Source organism: Eublepharis macularius, chromosome 18 (assembly GCF_028583425.1).
Source record: "Eublepharis macularius isolate TG4126 chromosome 18, MPM_Emac_v1.0, whole genome shotgun sequence".
In the NCBI taxonomy this organism is placed as follows: Eukaryota; Metazoa; Chordata; class Lepidosauria; order Squamata; family Eublepharidae; genus Eublepharis; species Eublepharis macularius.
Genome location: NC_072807.1, coordinates 25,046,366 through 25,065,588, shown reverse-complemented (window position 1 = coordinate 25,065,588; position 19,223 = coordinate 25,046,366). Strand labels below are relative to the sequence as shown.

The 19,223-nt window shown below is 43.9% G+C and overlaps 1 protein-coding gene across 1 annotated transcript in view; it reads right to left on the bottom strand.

Moving 5' to 3' along the window:
* The window catches only part of ARNT2 (aryl hydrocarbon receptor nuclear translocator 2), a 99,626-nt gene that overhangs the window by 40,565 nt on the left and 39,838 nt on the right, over positions 1 to 19,223 (bottom strand). Inside the window, exons 5-7 of the mRNA XM_055002599.1 lie at positions 11,157 to 11,259; positions 7,255 to 7,320; positions 5,843 to 5,928 (exon numbers count right to left, since the gene is read on the bottom strand). Of these exons, the coding sequence (XP_054858574.1) occupies positions 5,843 to 5,928; positions 7,255 to 7,320; positions 11,157 to 11,259 (255 nt within the window). The remainder of the gene's footprint in view (positions 1 to 5,842; positions 5,929 to 7,254; positions 7,321 to 11,156; positions 11,260 to 19,223) is intronic.

Here is a 19,223-nt window from a genome sequence, read left to right as displayed (position 1 = left end):
AGAGAGCGAAAGCAAAAGTAGGCAGTTAGAATAGTGGAAAGGGAAGGCTGAACAAGTACGGGGAGAGAGATAGGAAAGCTTATATCGGATTGGCTGGTTAATTAGGGGATTGGAGGGAAGTTTGGAATAGTATGAGGATGTACTTCATTCTGGACTACTTCTGTAATGACTTGGAGGGGTCATGCCTTGAAGAGATCTGTGTTTGACATAAGCGCCCTTCCAAGAGAATCATTTTCAACATGGCTCCTATTTAGTACATAATATGTAATAAACATTTAACATTTAATAATAACATTTTAACTTCCAACAACTTTGAACTAGGATTTGGACAACTTCATGTCAGTTCCTAAGGCATGCAAAACAGATATTGTTTTACAATTATCCAATGTTATTTAAATGTACCATTTCAAAGATACTGTACACCTTCCAGCCTCAGTTACCACGGGGGTAGGCTTTTCAGATATGGAAGTTTTGTTTTGAATTGCCTCGTGTTTTGGTGCAAATCCAAAGGAAGTACTGTTATGAGCCTGCTGGCATGGACTGCTTTCAAGTTACTGGCCTCGGCACCCAGAACGGGTTGAGAGCCACAGTTCTGAGGGCCCCCTCCAAGCATGTGAAATCTGGCAGCGTGCTATTCCACATACCTGATCTTAACAGCTGTAATTTCATTACAGGGCAAAGGAATTTGAACAGATGAGATTTCCTTTGCACTTAAATGAATTTTGTATACTTTTTGTACATCTCACTGCCGGAGGCATTAAACGTTAACCCTCTTGCTAGCAGCTACAAGTTAAGTGCATTAACCAAAACCCAGCTTCTCTGTGCTGTAATCTAGTTATTTGTTTTAATCACATTTGTAATTTTGATGCTTTTACTTTGTTTTATACTGTTGCTGTTTTATCTTTTTATGGAATTTACTTATTGATGTTATTCGCTCTGAGACCACTTGCAGGGAGACTGGAATATAAGTCAAATTAACAACAACAACAACAACAACAACTTCCAGTACAAAAACATGATGGATTCCAGTACAAAAAAGCTGGGGAGGGGGAGACACAGGCATGACAGACAGGGCTGGTGTCAGCAAACTCTGAGGTGAGGCACCAGCCAGGCCCCAGGGCTTCTGACAGGGCCCATTGCTGTTGACCCCCCACCCTTTGCTTATTTGTTAGCGCTCCTCTGTGCTCCCAGCTACATATGCTGCCCAGTGCCACTGCAGGTGGCAGTGAGCGCTGCATAGGCAGTGGGGGAGCTCAGAAGCAGTTAGGGGAAAGAGTGGCTGGGTGAGAGGGAAGGAGGGCATGTGTGAGGGCCTGGTACTGGGAAGAAGGGGGAAGGGGCCTTGGGAACTCTGCCCCTCAAAACCTGGAACCAGCCATGATGTCTGAGGTTTTATCAAATTATACATTTTATCGAACTATATCCAGTGCAGAAGAAATAGGTAGACAGAGCTTTTTCTCCCTCTCTTTTACAAGACGGCTCAACAAGTTCAGAAGGCCTGTTCTGTACAGAAGCAAAGTTGGGTGATTACCGGGAACGGAATGCTTTCAGTCATGTCTTCTGTCCTTCGTCATTTTGGCGAATAGTTTTCAACTATATTCATACTCTGTTCGATCCCTGTTGGTTTCACTGCCTTTTTTTTTTCTTGCTGGTTTTAAACTAGAATGCTGCTGTTTTTACCTGCTGTGATTTTGTTTTTCCTATTTTGCCATTACTTCGCTGAAGAAATCACAAGGGAGAAGGCGTGACTGGGAGTGGCTTTCTCTTGCAGGTGAAAAGCTACATGTCCCTTAAACGCCTTTCTCTCCCTTTCAGCTTTCAAGACAGCTTTGTCCACAGTATAATTCGCAACAAGAACATGAACAGAGAGACTTAGAGCGGGGTGGTACATTATTATACAATTTTTTTCCTGCCTCTTCCCAAAGCACTAAACCTTCAGACTTGCTCTCAGCCCGGCTCTCTTACTCTAGTGCAGGGAGGATCCCAGAGTACACAGGATACAGCCACCTTGCTGAAGATAAGCAGGCGCTGGATTTAGTCTGTACCAGGACAGGACAATTTATTATCCTAGACAAATGGTAGGATAATAAATTAAGTTAACCAGAGACACTTCAACCTTATCTTGGCTGAAACTAGTTCTATTTAAGGAACTGGAGCGTGGCTGTTTGGCAAGGCAGTCAAAAGTCTGCTATCCAATACAACCTCTGCTGGCTAACCTTCAGACAGCTTCCATGGTTTCTGTTTGGATTTACAAACTAATGAGAGCCATTGCGGTATAGTGGCTTGAATTCAGATCCACAATTCATCTACTACGTTTCTTAGGTCTCCCTTCTGCCAAAGGGCTCAGGCTGCTGAATTTGGCCCCCTATCGCCCTCACAACAACCCTCTGAGGTAGGCTGGATAATAAAGCTTCATGATCTAGTGGGAGGATTGGAACCCAGGTTCCTCTGAGCCAAAGTACGCTGGGTCACAATGACCGGACGTTTGTCAAGATGGCCAGATTGGAAGGATGCAGCTCTTCTGTGACAGTTGAGAATCTGGGAGGGAGCTGCAATTGAGAAACTGTCCTAACAAATTGACTGGTCAAGAGAGAAGTATGTCACAATCATTTTTTATCAAATGGCAAATAAAAGGGGGAGGTTCCAGACCCCCTCCTCATAAGTTACTGGATGTCTGCAAATACTAAAACACCCCTTATCTATGATTCTTGCATAATTTCTCATAAATAACAAGATGTATTGTACCTTGTTTTCTTATAGCATTACGCAATATTGTGTCTCTTGGTTTATTTATACTCGAACTCCTTTTGTACCAAACTGTTGTTCTGTACCTACATAGCAAAAACTTTCTCAATAAAAAGTTAAAAATAAAGTGGTCCCAGCGGAAGGGGGCAGGAATCAGATTAGGCCTATGTCACTGGGAAAGGGAGGGTTTATCCACCAATTTCCTTACCCTTTTCCAAATGTAAACCCCCCCTCCCCCAGGCAATTAGCAGCTGGCAGAGGGCATCATTTAAATTTATATATATAAATTTATCTATTGGTGATGCCATTACATATCTCCTGCTTCCATAGCTCGGACCATGTACACTACTCTGAGTTCTTTGGAAGAAGGGAAGCCTTAAAAATGTGAGAAATAAGTCATAATGCACTAAATTACTACATCTTCTGTCTGACTAGATACTTCAAACCACCTTGATTTTTGCATTTTGACTCGTCCCGGCTAGCCCATGTTCTCACCCTATTTCTGGGGCTGATCAGCAGAATTCCTGACACAAAGCACCTCTTTGCAATTTCCTGGGTTAACACGATAGTTAATTATAACCATAACGACATTTTATTCTAAGACACATCTTTTCACATCTGACTGCGGATTTCTCATTGAGGAATAAATAGTGCTGAAAATGAAGATTCTCTCAATCAAAGAGAAGGTGGCATAACAATTGCTCCATTGTATTTGACCAAAAGTCTATCCAGCCCACCATTCTTGGTCAGCCAGATATCTCCAGGAAGCTCACATCCTTGGCACATGAAATTCAGATTTCTTACTTGTTGCCTACAGCAGTGACCTTCAGTCCTAATAATCTCAGGACCCATCTTTTAACCACAGGGGGCAGCACTGAGCCACAAAAATGTGGCAGGAAGTCACCTGACATCACAGCCATGTGACAGGAAGAAGAAGCACCTGTGTCCCTGGATCTGCCTGAGTTAAAGAGGATTTATATCCCCTTCTGAGAGACCAGGCTTCATTTTCTTGCTAATCCTCTCTGCATGCATAAAAAGAGAGGCAGGAAAAGAGGTGCTCTTCTATTCATGCACACACTAGCAGCAGATCCTTCTAGAAAGCAGCAAGACAACAGTTGCTCTATACGCGTCTGCTTCTAAGAAAGGGCCTTTGCTAGAGATGGGCACAAATCGAACTACGAACCAAAGTTCGGCATGAACCGGGTTGGAGTCCATTTCTGACGAACTGTCATGAACTTTAGGCCAGTTTATTTTTGGGTTCGTCAGTGCAGACAGCCTGGCGCCAATCAATCAGTTTCCTAGGCACCGAGGGATGGGATTTCTGCAGACCTTCTGCTGACCCGGAAGCGACCGTCTGCTGACCCGGAAGTGACGTTTTCACGAACCAAACGAACTGGTTCACGAACCGAGGCAGCTTCATGAAAGTTCATGGTTCGTGGTTCATGAAACACAACAAACCACAAACCTCCCAGTTTGTTTTTTTCCCCAGTTTGTGCCCATCTCTAGTCTTTACTGACATCTGACCTAGAAAAGATACTTACTCCCTTTAAGCCAGGCAGGCCTGATGGGAGCTGCCATGATTGTTTTGTTGAATCTTTTTCTTTTCAATCAAAATGTTTATTTACAGTAACCTAAAAATCTTGTTAGTGACCGCTAAAAAATGCACAGGAAGAACTCATTCCCTCACCCCTCACATTACCCTTCCCACCGCTGAAGTATAAACTGTGGCCACATGATGTGAATTAGATTCATTTTGCTTAAGTGGCTTCTGAAACATCAGGAGAATGTGTAGTTTGCAACGCCCGCACACACACACACGCAACTCACATACAAACATTATATAATTAAACCATCTGTACACAGCCATCTGTCAAAAAAGATGCACAACAGCCCATTGATCCCCTTAGAAATACAGCCAGCTGTAAGCTAAAATCTGCTCAAAAGTGTATGGTTTAGCGTAACGGCTGCTGGCATTTGTAGTCTCAGAAGGGGGGGCAGTCATGTTTGTGGTATGTTTAAACTCAAACAACAAAAGGGCAAAACAACTCGTGTTCTGATTCATATCAGCAGAAGCAGTCAGAGACATCAGAAGTTCTTCAGATTATCCAAGTGGTAAGGTCAGCCAAACCATCCCTTAACTACATGGCCCAACGTGATTCTCCTCCTTGCCTCTGGCTGTCCCCCCACATTTTCCCATATGTAAATATTCCAGTGTGGGATATTGAGTTACCGGTGTGTGCTTCCCAGAAGCCCTCTTTCAGATAATGAAGGGATCAAAGATAATGAAGGGCTAGAATTCAAAGTGCTACTTTTAGGCACCCGCAAGGACTTGTGGGCACCCAGTTTGTGTATTCGCCCATTGTAATGCCCTCCTCCCCACCATATCATAGACTGCCTCTGAAATTCCCTTCAGTGGCAAATGTGGTGTAACATGCATGGTTTCCATTCAAGAAACAAGACCAAAGCCCCCCAAAGGTCACGCAAAACTAAAGCCCAATGAGACATTCTGATCAACACATGACTGCTGCCGAAAATGGCAGCCACGTGTTTAGCTCCCTTCTTTGCCCTTTGTAACACCCTTCCCCATCTACTCCACATTATTGGCAAGAGGTGGGGAAGCATGAGAAAGCAGGGCCCCTAGAATGCCCCTTCCTGCATGCAATCGTTGCCAGCTTCTTTCTGAACGTAGCCGAAGCAGCGTCTGCAAACTTGCCTTGGACTTGGGATGCAAGGAGCTGAATTATACATGGCCATAGTACATCCAGGTAGAAACAAACACCCCCTCTGCATGAGGCAAGCTATCATGTCAATGAAAAGGCATCTACTCTAGACTTCTGCCTGACACACTAATATTCTATGAATAGGGTTGCGACCATTTAAGCATGCTGATCCTTCGTATCTGCATTCAAAAACTCTGCAGTCCCCTCAAGGGTGGACCTCTTTGGATCTTCAGTTTTGAAGCCCTGGAAATTCTGTCCGAACAGCACAATCCCAAGAACTTCCACTGACAATGCGCCTGTGTCCTGCTCCCGATCTTAAGGGGGAGGTAGCCCAAAAAGAATATACTAAATTGAAACGGATAGCTTGCCTATTTTACCTGCCGGTGGCCAGGCTTTGATGTAACCGGTGCAGTGGACCACAGCGTACTGGGCTTCTCCTTCTTTCACTGGGCCAAGACCATTCCTAAATGGGAAAAAGTAGTTTTTCTATTAAAAACAATAGGATTTTTAAAAAGTTATTTATTTACTTACTTCATTTATAGTCCAGCTTTCCCGCAGAGACTCAAGGCAGATTACAAGTTCTTAACAAAAATACCTATTTTTTAATACAAAACCTACAAAGAAATACAACTAAATTTAGAAAGTTTTCACAGGCATTGGGTTGGATCCAGACTAAGTTTTGAGCTATCGAAGAATACTTCTGTCAGTGGAACACAACTTTCCTGCCTCCCTCACCTCAGGAAGTAGTCGACCGGTCTCCCTGAAGGGCTGATCCTGGGGGACAGGGGGTCCTCAGCTATGGCAAAGGGCAGGGCTTTTTTCTGGGAAAAGAGGTGGTGGAACTCAGTGGGTTGCCCTTGGAGAAAATGGTCACATGGCTGGTGGCCCCGCCCCCTGATCTCCAGACAGAGGCGAGTTTAGATTGCCCTCCGCGCCGAGGGCAATCTCAACTCCCCTCTGTCTGGAGATCAGGGGGCGGGGCCACCAGCCATGTGACCATTTTCAAGAGGTTCCGGAACTCCATTCCACTGCGTTCCTGCTGAAAAAAAGCCCTGGCAAAGTGGAAAATTGGGGGTTCACAGCAGGGAGAGGGAACTGGTGGAATTTACACCTCCCATTAACAGAAAATTGACTCTGGATCCAACTCATTAAAACTAAAAGCTATCACCATGTTGCTGCTTTCCTCCTTTTTAAAAAAAGATCAAACCACTTCACAAAACTAGTATGACTGTTTTTTTTTAAATCACATTTTTCATAATCTTGCCCACTTTCTGTTCTCCAAATTCACCGTTCAAGTATACACGCCATGTAAACAACCAAGCCTCAGTTTTAATCAAAGAAGTTCATTCAAGATCATGGTCAACTTGAACATAAGGTGCCTATTAAGAATTAGTCCAGTTTAAACACATTTATAACCTTGCTTCTTTTTAAAAAAATCAACAGTTGCTCAATAAGAAAAATCATGACATAGCTGAAATGCAAAGTTAAAGCAGGAGATCTGATCGCTCTGTTCCACCAAACTTTCACTCTGTTGCACTTTTTAAAAAAAATTCTACAGCTTCATTAAAATCAAACCAGAAGTCCTGCATTGTTCTTGAGTTTTTTAGTTGCCACATAAAACGCAACATGCTAAGAACATGAATTGGCCAATCAGAACACACGAAGCAGCCATACTCTCTGTCCATTGGACCTTCTAGCTCAGTATTACCTGCATCTCTAATGGGCACCGCTCTCTGGCTCCAAGCAGAAAACATAATGTGACTTAACATGTTGCAAAACAGACACTCACCTGTATCGTTTCCTCATGGAGGTTATTCTGTTCAGAGGTAAATGATCTAAAGGGGCATTTCCACACCTGGAATCAAACAAATTCAGTGACGTTATTTGAGAGGAACAAAAGTATTAAGGGCATTTAAACTGCAAGCGCAGCCACCCTGGCATGTTGGTGATGTTCAGCATGGGAAACACGGCCCAGCTGGTTTCTCTAAAGTTCTTATTACTATTGATTTGAACGCAAGGCCTCTAAAGTGACAATTCTTCCTGTTCATGGAGAGAGTCCTTCCACTTGTGGAAGACACTAACTGCCATATCGTGGAAGGAAATCACCAACTCAATCCCTTTTCCTGGACCCCCCTCGCCCCCATATATCTCTGATATTCTATGTACTAAAGTTGAGGAGTGAGAAGAGAACAAAAAATTATAATTTGTAAATGAAAACTTATCATGTGAGCAATAACAGCCTTGCCAGGGGCGGGGGGGGGGGGGGAGGGAATCTGCCAAAAGTACTAGCCCATAACATTTTTTTTACTAACCTTCATCCTTTTTTTTTTTACTACTCTGTGTTTGTGGCAGGCCAAATTAAAAACAAAGAATCTGCCCTCTCCAGGTTTACAAAAGCTTTCCTTCTGGGTCTTGTAGGGGTGATTTTTTTAAACCTCCAAATGACTGGTTAATTGCAAACAGAATCGATTACCTGAATCTCCCATGAGAAGTAAAGCAGGGTAAGAGTTTCCCTTCTAATCAGACTAAATCAAAAAACCTTAGCAGGGTTTACAGCTGTGGATTTTTGATTCCCAGGTAGTGGGGAAGGGTTTTATAATCAGGCAAAAATGTGTATGTGATGTTTTGACCCAGATGCAAAGAAAGGAAGGTGCACGCACCATCCTGGGCAAAGACTGCATTGTTTGATTTGGCATATGTACTTACAGCATGTATGCCCATGCCTACAGTAAACCTCTCAATACCAGTGCTGGGAGACAGCGTTGGGATGACCTTGGTCTCTATTAGAGATGGGCACAAACTGAAATATGAACCAAAGATTGTGACAAACCAGGCCGGTTCATGGTTTGCAAACCGGCGGTTCGTCAAAGCCCATTTCTAATGAACTGCCATGAACTTTAGGCTAGTTAGTTTGGTTCATTTTGGGGGCCATCACTGCAGACAGCCTGGAGCCGATCAATCAGTTTCCGAGGCAACAGGGGATGGACTTCCTGCAGACCTTCTGCTGACCCAGAAGTGGCCTTCTGCTGGCCCGGAAGTGATGATTTGCTGACCTGGACATGATGTTTTCACGAACCAAACGAACCAGTTCGCAAACCAGGGAAGGTTCATGAAAGTTCATGGTTCATGAAATGCGAAGAACCATGAAATGCATAGTTCAGTTTTTTTCTGTTTCGTGCCCATCTCTAGTCTCTATACCTTGGCTGGCCACTGTGTGAAACTGGATGTGGGACTAGATGGACCTCTGGTTTGATTCAGCAAGGCTCTTGTGTTCTTACAAATTTTGGCAACTTGCACTCAGTTCAGGTTTTCTAAATCACTGATGCATGGTCAATACAGCCAATGTGTGTCTGCAAAAAAGAGACCTCTATCAAGAAGCCGCAATTGGCCCCAGTGCCTTGATGAGTGCCCCCTCCGGTTAGCCTCCATGCAACAGTCTGGAATGGCTCACAGACATAGGTGTGTGATTCTCATATGTGACAGAGTACACACATACACACATTATCTGCATAGAATTACATGAATCTGCCTTTTGGGTAGTTTAAAAAGCAGCTATGGTCACAGTGTGGAGAGCTAAAAAGCCACCCTTCGTCCCTGAAGATAATTTCAGGTGGGTAGCCATGTTGGTCTGCAGTAGAAGAGCAAGATTCGAGTCCAGCGGCACTTTAAATAACAACTAGATTCCTGAAAGCTTATATCCTGGAAATCTTGTTGGTCTTTAAGGTGCTACTGGACTCAAATCCTGACCTTCTTCCTTTGATGCAAAATGTTCAATAAAAATCTCCCCCAAAATAAATTATTATGCTAAATATATTTCCTTCAACTAAGGAAATCTGTCAGTCTTGAACTTGCTGCCAAATGATATGGTTCTGCACTTATCAAATGCACTGGATGAAATGACCATTAAAAAAAATATGAAGAGGCAAATACACAAATGAGAGAACTCTGAAAAAATAGCAGCCACAACAGCTAAATGGAAGCTCTGTGTTCAGAAGCAGTCTATCTCAGTATATCAGACAGCGGAGCAGCTGGTCTTTGGAGTATGTCAAACTGTAAACATGTTTTTTAAAAGACAGAATAGTACCCATGGACAGAAACCTCAAATATTTTTGAGCTCAAGATCTTAAGAACTGTTGAACATCTCTTGGGTCTGGGAATCGTGGTTAATTACTACCATGGACTTTAATTGAAAATAAAATGAAATGTTTAGACAGTCACTTTCAAGAATTTCAAAATTGCAAAACAGAAATGCTCTCAAGATTTACTCATCTTCTTAAAATTAGCTAGGGTGTTAATTTTTCCTTGTCTATGAGTTTTTAAATAGTATTGGTTTATTGAGAAACTCAACACAACCACATGTCCATTCCATTTGGTTCTAGAAGTATTGATTTAAATAATCACATATTATGCCGATGACAGAATGGCTTACATTCCAGAGGCTGGATTCACTGTATGGTTTACTGAGCCAAAGAACAGGACAAAATTAGACTCTGTTAAACACAACTGAGGAACAGTCCATTAACGGTAGGCGAATGAAATATTCTAACTTGCTAACAGGAACAAGATCCAGACAACAACACTATCTAAACTGAATGTGCTACTTTGTAGCTCGCAACCCTCCATTTTTGCAAGAATAGGGTTTTGTAGCATTTGTCTGAGAGAAGGACTAAGGGAGCAAAGATGTTGCAAAATTCCGGGCAATGAAATGTAGGCTTCCATTAGACCACCAGCATCTGTCCCCCATTTCTGACTGCACAAGCTGAATCTAGAGGGGGGTTACCCACTGGCCTGTATTCTATCTCTCCACTAAGCACTTCCAGTCTCCAATTTAAGTGCCCCTTCCACCAACGGAAGAGCTACCTGAACAGGTCAAGAAGCTGCCTTATACTGAATCAGACCATCTGTCCACCACCGTCAGTATTGTCTACTCAGACCGGCAGCTGCTCTCCAGGGTCTCAGGGAAAAGATCTTTTATATCACCTGCTTTCACTGGAGATGCTGGGGACTGAACTCGTGACCTTCCGAATGCCAAGCAGATGCTCTGCCAATGAGTCACCATCCCGCCCCATTTCAGTTGTGGAAAAGCTCCTTAGGCTGGTGGATGTTCAATCAGCCTTACATAGGATTCTGCCTAATACAGCTGGATGCTGTCTGGCTGTGGGACATTGTCAGAAACCACATGCACTGTGTGTCTACTTTCTGATGGAACTCCACTTGAATATTTTGTCACAGCCACCTCATAAGAGTAGCCATCCCTACAGTTAACAGACTGTTCCGCAGTTGTGTTTAACCGAGTCTAATTTCAGTATCCTGGTTCTTCCTATGGCCAGCCAGATACTACTTGAAAGCTCTTCAAGCAGGGCTTTCTCCAGTTGTTGCTGTTCTTTTCCCACCAGCACCAGATCATCTGATATTCAGAGTACCATCAGGGAACTGTTTTCTGAAGACAGCAGTGTCATCCAGTTTAAGTTCACCAGCTCTTTATTTGCCAAGTTCCCAATTATTTTATGGCTTGATTCCACTGGAGGCCATTTGCTATCTGCTGCCTCGGGGGCACTGGCTAGTCAGATTGTTTGGCCATTACAGCCAACATTAAAAAAAAACAAAGACTAGGTGTAACAGGAACTGCCGACTGCCAGGCTAAAAAAGAGCAACAGACAAAGAATCAAACAATTGAAAGGAACGATATACCTCATTCGGCAAATGAAAGAACGCCTCGATCCCATGCACATTCTCATTGAGGACTGCTGGCCCTCTTTCTTCACAGTCCCGGTCTTCAAATCCAAAATCCTCCCTAAAAAAATAAATACATGGAAGGGAGAAAGAGGAGAATGAATGAGAGATGCACAGATTTTGACTTTGGAGCCACATTTCTGGCAGGTATCATCGGATGTGCAACTTTTATGTAAGAGCAGGGTGGGCACATTCCGTAACACGATCACTAGAATGGCAGTTTCAAATCTGACATCTTTCTACAGTCTTGCAAGAAATCCCCACACATTTGCCATAGAAAGTGTACATGAAAGCAGGAGATTTGCAGGCTCATGTTAAGGTGTGCACTCAGCTCAGCCAAGGGGTTGGGCAGGATTGTGTGTGTGTGTGTGTGTGTCCATGTCAGCTGAAAATTTATTTATCACTGTCCTCTCTCATTTTTCTTTCATTGAGGAGTAAAAGACAGGGTTCCCACAAGGGCGCCTATCCAATCAATTACCAAACCTGGACCTGCTTTGTTTCTGCATGATTCTTGTATCACGAGCCCTCCCACCATATCCTAGCATCAGAGCATCCTACAATGCATACAACCCCCGCCCCCAACTCCATCTGGGTATTTGAGGAAAACCTCAGTAGTAGTGGGCAAACTGTCCTTTAGGGAAGTTCATCTGCCACCAATTATCTTTCTTGTTGTTGAACTTTTAATAAACTTCCAAGGAAACCCCAGATTAAGTGTTAGATTAATGATATTTAGTGGCTCAGGAGCCACATGTGGCTATTTGACACGCCACCTGCAGCTCTTCTAAAACCCCATTCCTCAATGTGGTACACACTCCATGTTCCAGGGAACCATGTAAAGACCATTTCGCGATATGGCTTGTGGTTGGCAGATAGTTCACACCTTGAAATAGCCATTGTCGGGGGACTGGAGGATCAGTCAACTGTAAACTGCAGGCTGGGAATGGAATTAAAGGGTCCATTCTCTCTGACAAATCTACCCCCCTTCTTCGTAGCCTCTGCACTCTCCGCCCAGCTCCTAGGCAGCTATTGGGAGGACAGCAAACTGGCTGCAGAGAAAAGAGACCACCATGGGAAAAGACCACCCAGGGAAAGACCAAGCTGGCCACAGTGGGGTGGCAATGGTTTTGCTCCGCTTTCTTCATGGCAAGCTTGCTCTCCTCCCACCACCTTGGCAATCTCACTTGAGCTACTGTGCCATGGGCAACCTTGGGGCCAGTCCCTTTTCCTCAGCCTACCTTACCCCAAAGGGTTGTTGTGAGGATATTGGACAAGGGAAGACTGAAGCTGCTTTGGATTCCCATAGGGAAGCAAAGCAGGGTTTAAGTTTTAAAAACTGGATCAAGTTTTGAAAACCTAATGCTCACCAATGCTATGGACTCACTTGGCTCAGCTACTCTCTTCTACACTCTGGTTTCCAGCTGTAAAATGGGATCTACTACACAAGTTGGTTGTGAATATTTTTTAAACAGTGAAAGGCACTCTGCAAACTGTACTATAAAAATTTTAAGAGGTCATTTCTGCCACTAAGGGTCATGGAGAATTGGACTGGCTTAAATGCGAGAATAACCTCTTACGGTCTTACCCACTCTTAACATTGCACACTGTGAAATAATGTCAAACGTCTTAAAGACAGCCATACAATCCCTCATATATAGAAGCAGGGGAAAAAATCAACAATCAAACAAGCATGTTTTGAAAAACTGGGTTATCCATCGCTCATATGTTTGTAGCAAGACAATTAATTAAAACCGCAATCATAAAAACGCAGAGAAGCACAAGAATCACGCCTGCTTTTCTGAACAAGTCACACACCACCAACTTATGAATCTTCCCCTCTTTCTTCTGCTAGACAATTATGACCTTCATAATTGCCTCCATCTGATCTTCTGGCACTGAATACCTTACCAGAGCGTGCTACCAACAGTCATATTTTTCAACCATTACATCTTCCCTTTGGAATGTCTTTAAAAAATGCCTCAAAGGTTAACGCACGAGCCAGATCTTGCCCCAAATTACATCCTCGTGCAAGCCCAGCGACCTACTTTTTAGGTGTGACTCAGAAAGCTATTTATGACTAGGGGGAAGAGGATGATCTCAAACCATTTGTTCTTCATTGCTACACTTTGCTAAACTAAGACCCAGAGGACTCTTGTTGTATCTGATGAAGACAGTCATCATTCAGATCCTCCGACCGCAAGGAGACTCTGGGGGTAGGAAAGTAAAACAACTGACGTGTGCGAGAGAAATTTAAGTACCTAGGGGACTCCTAATTATAATTATAATTTTCCAGCTATCATTCATATGCCTCCTTCCAAGCCCAAGCCCTATAAGGGCATGGCTTCTTGACGAAGGGAGAAGACACAATGCAACACATTGTTATGGACTCTGTCACATTCTTCCCCATCCTGTTATGCGAACGGGGAGATCTAGGAGGATGGGATTGCTTCTCCTCCTCCCCTCATCTGCTGAAGCAAGGAGGACATCTGCTTTGTTCCATTGTATACAGGAGAGGAGGGGACCCTGAGGAAGTTAGGGGGCATTTGAACACATACACGTGAAGCTGTTCTATGATAAGTCAATGGTAAACGCAAGGCAGTATCATCTCCTCTGACTGGCAGTGGGTCTCTGAGTAGAGTCTTTCACATCACCTACAACCTTATCCTTCTATCTGGAGATGCCAGGGGTTGCACCCAAGACCTTCTACCTGCAAAGAAGATGCTCTTCCATTGGTCCGTAGACCGAGGTCAAAGTCCCCAGGGAATTTCTAGTCTGCAATTCCTTCAGTCTGCCTTTCTAACTGAGACTGCCGCTTGCAAGAAGGGCAGAGTATAAATCGAATACGACAGACAGACAGACAGACAGACAGACAGACAGACAGACAGACAGACAGACAGACAGACAGACAGACAGACAGACAGACAGACAGACAGACAGACAGACAGACAGACAGAATCAACAGCAGGGGCGACCAGTAGCAGTAGGGTATTTAAATACAAATTTGCAAGATTCGTAAACAAGCAGAAATTTGATTCAGAGCTGAAATAATGCTAAAACAGAGCATAAGCAACCAATAGTCCATAGCAGCAATCCGTATCCCTTTACCAATTTATCTCTTTGAAACCGCTTCCTAACAGTACAGCCCTTCTAACTGAATAAAAAGCCCTCTTGGATAATTTGGTTTTGGATAGTTTGTGGAAAGCCAAGAAGGTGGGAGTTTTTCAGATAGGTAATTCCATAAGAAGGGGGCCACCACAGAGAAGACACGTGTGTATGGGCAGCTGTTGATTTTTCTCATATGCAGGGTTGCATCTGCAGAGGAACCCGTTCAGAAGAGCGAAGCTACTGTGGAGGAACATAGGGAGAGAGGTGGTCTCATAGATATGAGGGACTTGGTGGGTGGCCAATGGACTGACTGCAGAATATGCATGCTCTGTCCAGCTCCTGATAATACCGAGTCAGGCCGTTGGTCTACCAAGGTCAATATTGTTCACAATCACTCACCAGAGTTTCAGGTGAAGGTCTTTCATATCACCAACTACCTGATTCTTTCCACTGGAGACACTGGTGCTGGAACTTATGACCTTTTGAATGCAAAGACTCTCTGCCACACCACAATGCAATCAGTAATGTAACTGAATACACATATAAGGCTGCCATATAGTGAACCAGCTCACTGGTCCATCAAGTCTACCTTTCTTTCACCAGCATACTTATTGGCCTTCCCCTGTGGCTGTTTATTTCATCTCAAGTACACATCTTGGAAAACCAAACATGGATCCTGAGAGTCCTGTGTGGTTTCAGATTTGCTGAAATCAGATCTTCTGGGTCTGAAGGCTTCTCCGCAACTCCCGAATTGCCCACGGAGCTCAAGCGTGCTCTCATCCGCCAATGAAATTGACATCCGCTTGCTTTATTGTTTCCAACTTTACAACTCCCTTCTGCTGCTGATGTGGGAGACTTTGAAGGCTTCTTAATTGCAATCAAGAGCAAAATAGCTCACAGCTGCTTGCCATATGAGCAGCAGAGGCACACGAGAAAGAGACACTTTCTTCCAATGACTGACAGAACAAATGACTGTACAACATGAACCACGCTTGCGGGCTTCTGAATCTGTTGCATTACGTGCACTATCCCCAGCGGCTGCATGCTAATGACAAAGACCTTGCCTTAGCAGGATCTATCCCAAACAGACCAGAATCTGATAAACAAGGACCTGCAAGAGTAACAAGGGATAAAATTCCCATTCACCTCAACTGCCCCAATTTCTTTAACCCCCCGACTGCTGATTTCTCTCGTCTGCGTACACCCGTCGCTGCAGTCTCTTCTTTTTCCATGAGAAGGTTCCTGGCAGTCCCACAATGCCATCCATGATCTTGCAAGGCTTCCCAGGATCCTGGCTGGCTTCCCCCAGCTTTGCAGAAACATCTTCATTGTCTTTACCTGGCCCTTTTTTGTGGATTTTTTGATCCACGCTCAGCAAGCCAGGTTCAGGATTAGATATAAGATTGCAATGCATCCATTAGGTACCAGTCAGCCAATTTTGCAGATGGATACTATTACTTGATGCAATTCGATAATCTAACACCAGTGATGTAGGCTGGTCTTTTCTGCATTGCCTTGCAGTGTTTTCAAAAAAGATCCCTCTTAGGCAAGGAACATCATTGATGCAGAGATGCCCCAAATGACCTATCAAGATGTCTGGGCTCAGAGTTTTCTAAATGCAAGGTGTAAAAGAAAGCCAGGATGAAGCTATACAGTCACAGTAGACTCAGAGAGGTGGGGGAGCAGAAGCACGGAGGGTGCTTGAAGCAGGACAGGAATATCCTCCAGGGTATTTTGGACGTCAAACTGAAACCTTTGCAGCTTTCCTCAAAAATTCTTGAAATGTTCCTCCCAAGGTATGATCTCCACATTTGCTTACCATTTTGATTTAGATAAAACTGCAGTAGCAACTCTAGATTCAAGTTTGCAGAATGCTCTTTTGTAGAAGTTTCAGAAACGTTACCAAAGAGTCAACTCAGGAGATATTTTCACTGTTGGTGGATGTATTTTAAACATAACCATTCCCACACTGTGGCCTGGGGCACACTAGCATTCCATGAGTAAGGAACAATTAAACAACAACAACATTCTATTTATATACTGCCCTTCAGGACAACTTAATGCCCACTCCAAGCTGTTTACAAAGTATGTCATTATTATCCCCACAACAAAACACCCTGTGAGGTGGGGTGGGGCTGAGAGAGCTCCAGAGAGCTGTGACTAGCCCAAGGTCACCCAGCTGGCTTCAACCAGAGGAGTGGGGAATCAAACCAGGCTCTCCAGATTAGAGTCCCATGTTCTTAACCACTACACCAAACTGGCTCCTGCAGGCTCAAAGAAGGCTGCCCACCACATCTCTGTACGATTCACTGCTCTGCTCTTGCTTCTTCCAGATCATTCTACTGTCTCTCTGCCTTTAAAGGACTAGATTGTTCAATCACAGCCACTGCAGAACTGCATACCCTCAGAAGAGGTGGCCTGTGGCACCCCTGCAGAAGTCGCTGCTCGAAGTTTGACCTCCTTCCACTCCTTGACTCATGCAGAAACATTGGAAAGGGCAAGTCATTCTTGCATATTCAAAATTAAAACTATTCAGCTGTCAAGACTGAAGTGGGCCTCAGTTACCAGGGTTTTTTTTAAAAACAGCGCTGATTTAACAACTTAGTGATTTAATCATCTGTGTGAACAGAAAAGGATTCTACAACTGAAAGAAGAGAACCAGACTTTGCTCATTTGATGTTGGGTGTGGATGCTCTAACTACTTGGAAATGCTTCCATTGACTCTGTAGATTTAAATAAGGCATTAGGTATCTGATGAAAACAACTTGACTCTTGAAAGCTTATACCCTGAAAATCTTGTTGGTCTTTAAAATGCTACTGGACTCAAATCTTGTTCAGTAATCTTACGTTTGCTAACACAAGTATTTCCCCCCTCGGCCGTCTGCCTTACAAGAGTCCCGTGTTTTCCAACCGGTGCTGGGAAGGGGTGAGATTCCCTGTTGACTTTCATATTTTCCAAGATAGAGATGTCACTTTAGGAGCCTCTTGGGAATCTTGAGATACGGATTGGAACCAGTTTATCACCTAACACCTAGTAATTTCTGCAAACCTCCAAGTTTCTATTCCACAAAGGCTAGAAATATTTCTCCATCCAATTCTCACCCACCACCATTTTCCTTCTTTTTGGTTTTTGTCTACTAACCATTCAAGCCCGAGAGATCTCAAAAGCCTGCATGCTACAGGGCGGCCATTTTGATCCCCAACCAAGACGTTTTTCACTCTTTAAATTCTTTTTCTCGCTCTCATTAGACTAACTGACAATCTTCATGTAAATTGTACGTTGCTGGAGAAAAGGACCCAGAGAACTCTGCATATCAGCTTCTGTAAACCGGGATTTTGACCTTTCTTGAATCGTACTGCTTGTATTATTGGCATCGGTCACTGAATGATCCTATCCGCCAGCTTCTATTGGCCAGCAAAAGCAGTTTCCGAACTGGCTCACAGACACATTTTTGAAGGCGAGTCCAAGTCAAGAGGAGAAATGTTGCTTTTAGCATGCAATCTCAGCTGGCAGTCCCTCTCCCCCTCCCCTTCAGTGTGATTCTCTCTTAGGATCTTAAGCTGTCCCCCCTCACCTGGATCTTTCCCCATTCGGCATTACTTTAGAGGCCCACCACTAACAGAGCCGCTGCAAAGCCTCAGTTCTACCACTCACTGCTTTTTAGAGAAAAGGAAGGGTGGGAATTACTGAGCAGAGGGCTCACGAAGAAAAAGAAAACACCACTTCGCTTTAAGCTTCATTTATCATTGCGGAAATTACTTTTGACAGACACTGCCTGAAATTAAAATCAATCATAAGCCAACCGGATGCAGGCGGGGGTGACCTGGGTTCAAATCCCTACCCTGCCACAAAGTTAATTGGGCCAGTCACTTTCTCTGTGGGGAAGGAACTGTGCACTGTCCTCCTTGGTAGAAGAGTGCAATTTTTAAAAGTAAAATAAATAAACTAAAAACGTATCTTAGCCATGCTCACAATCCCATCAAGGCAGAGGCCAAATCAGATTTTAGTTTAAATACCTGGCTACTACTTATAAACAGCAGCTGTGTGTTTGGCTCTGACCTGTAACATTTAGTCACAACATTATGCATTTTCCTAGCTCTAGTCCATACCACAGCCATTGGCCTGCTTATTTATGCATACACGCAAGTGTACAAATGCAGAACCTTTGGGCATTCTATTCAACAAGATAGTTGTGAAATTAAAACACAAGGCTGCTGCTTTCAGTGGCAGCTGCGCGTTTGCCCAAACCATCTCAGTTTGCCCTGAGAGGCTACTTACATCAGCTCACAGCTGAGGTGAGATCTGGATGTTCTATTCAACAAGATAGTAGGGTGAATTAAAACACAAGGCTGCCACTTTCAATGGCAGTTGTGTTTACCCTAACCATCCTAGGCTTGGCCTGAGAGTCGCACAGCTGGCTTGCTCACAGCTGGGGGAGATTGGTCCAGAGGCATCCTGGCTCATAGCTCTCTTTGCCACAATCACTATTCAGAAAAGCCCAGGAGATGTCGATTAATGGACTTGCCTTAGACTCTTCTTTCTGTGCTTCATAAACATTTCAGAAGAAATCAAACCCGCACTCAGTTCAGATGAACGATTTGGGCTCTTGCAGTAGTCTAGGCTGCTCCCCCTCCTCGAATCTGGCACTCTGGCTCAAGCCCCATTTTGACACAATAGAAATGACATCTTTAAAACTCAACATGTTAAACTTTATAGGCTGATAATCAGATGCAGCCCCAGCTTTATGGTCTGTTTTTTTCCATTCCCTCTTACGATTCCCACCAGGGCAGCTCAATCCAGCTCTTCATGCAATGCCTGGATTCTCCTTTTCTTTTGGATCCCATCGAGCCTCCCTCTACATCCAGAATGTTAAGAGGGAGGGCATACAAAGCAGGCTGCAAGCCAGTACTCATGGAATGCCC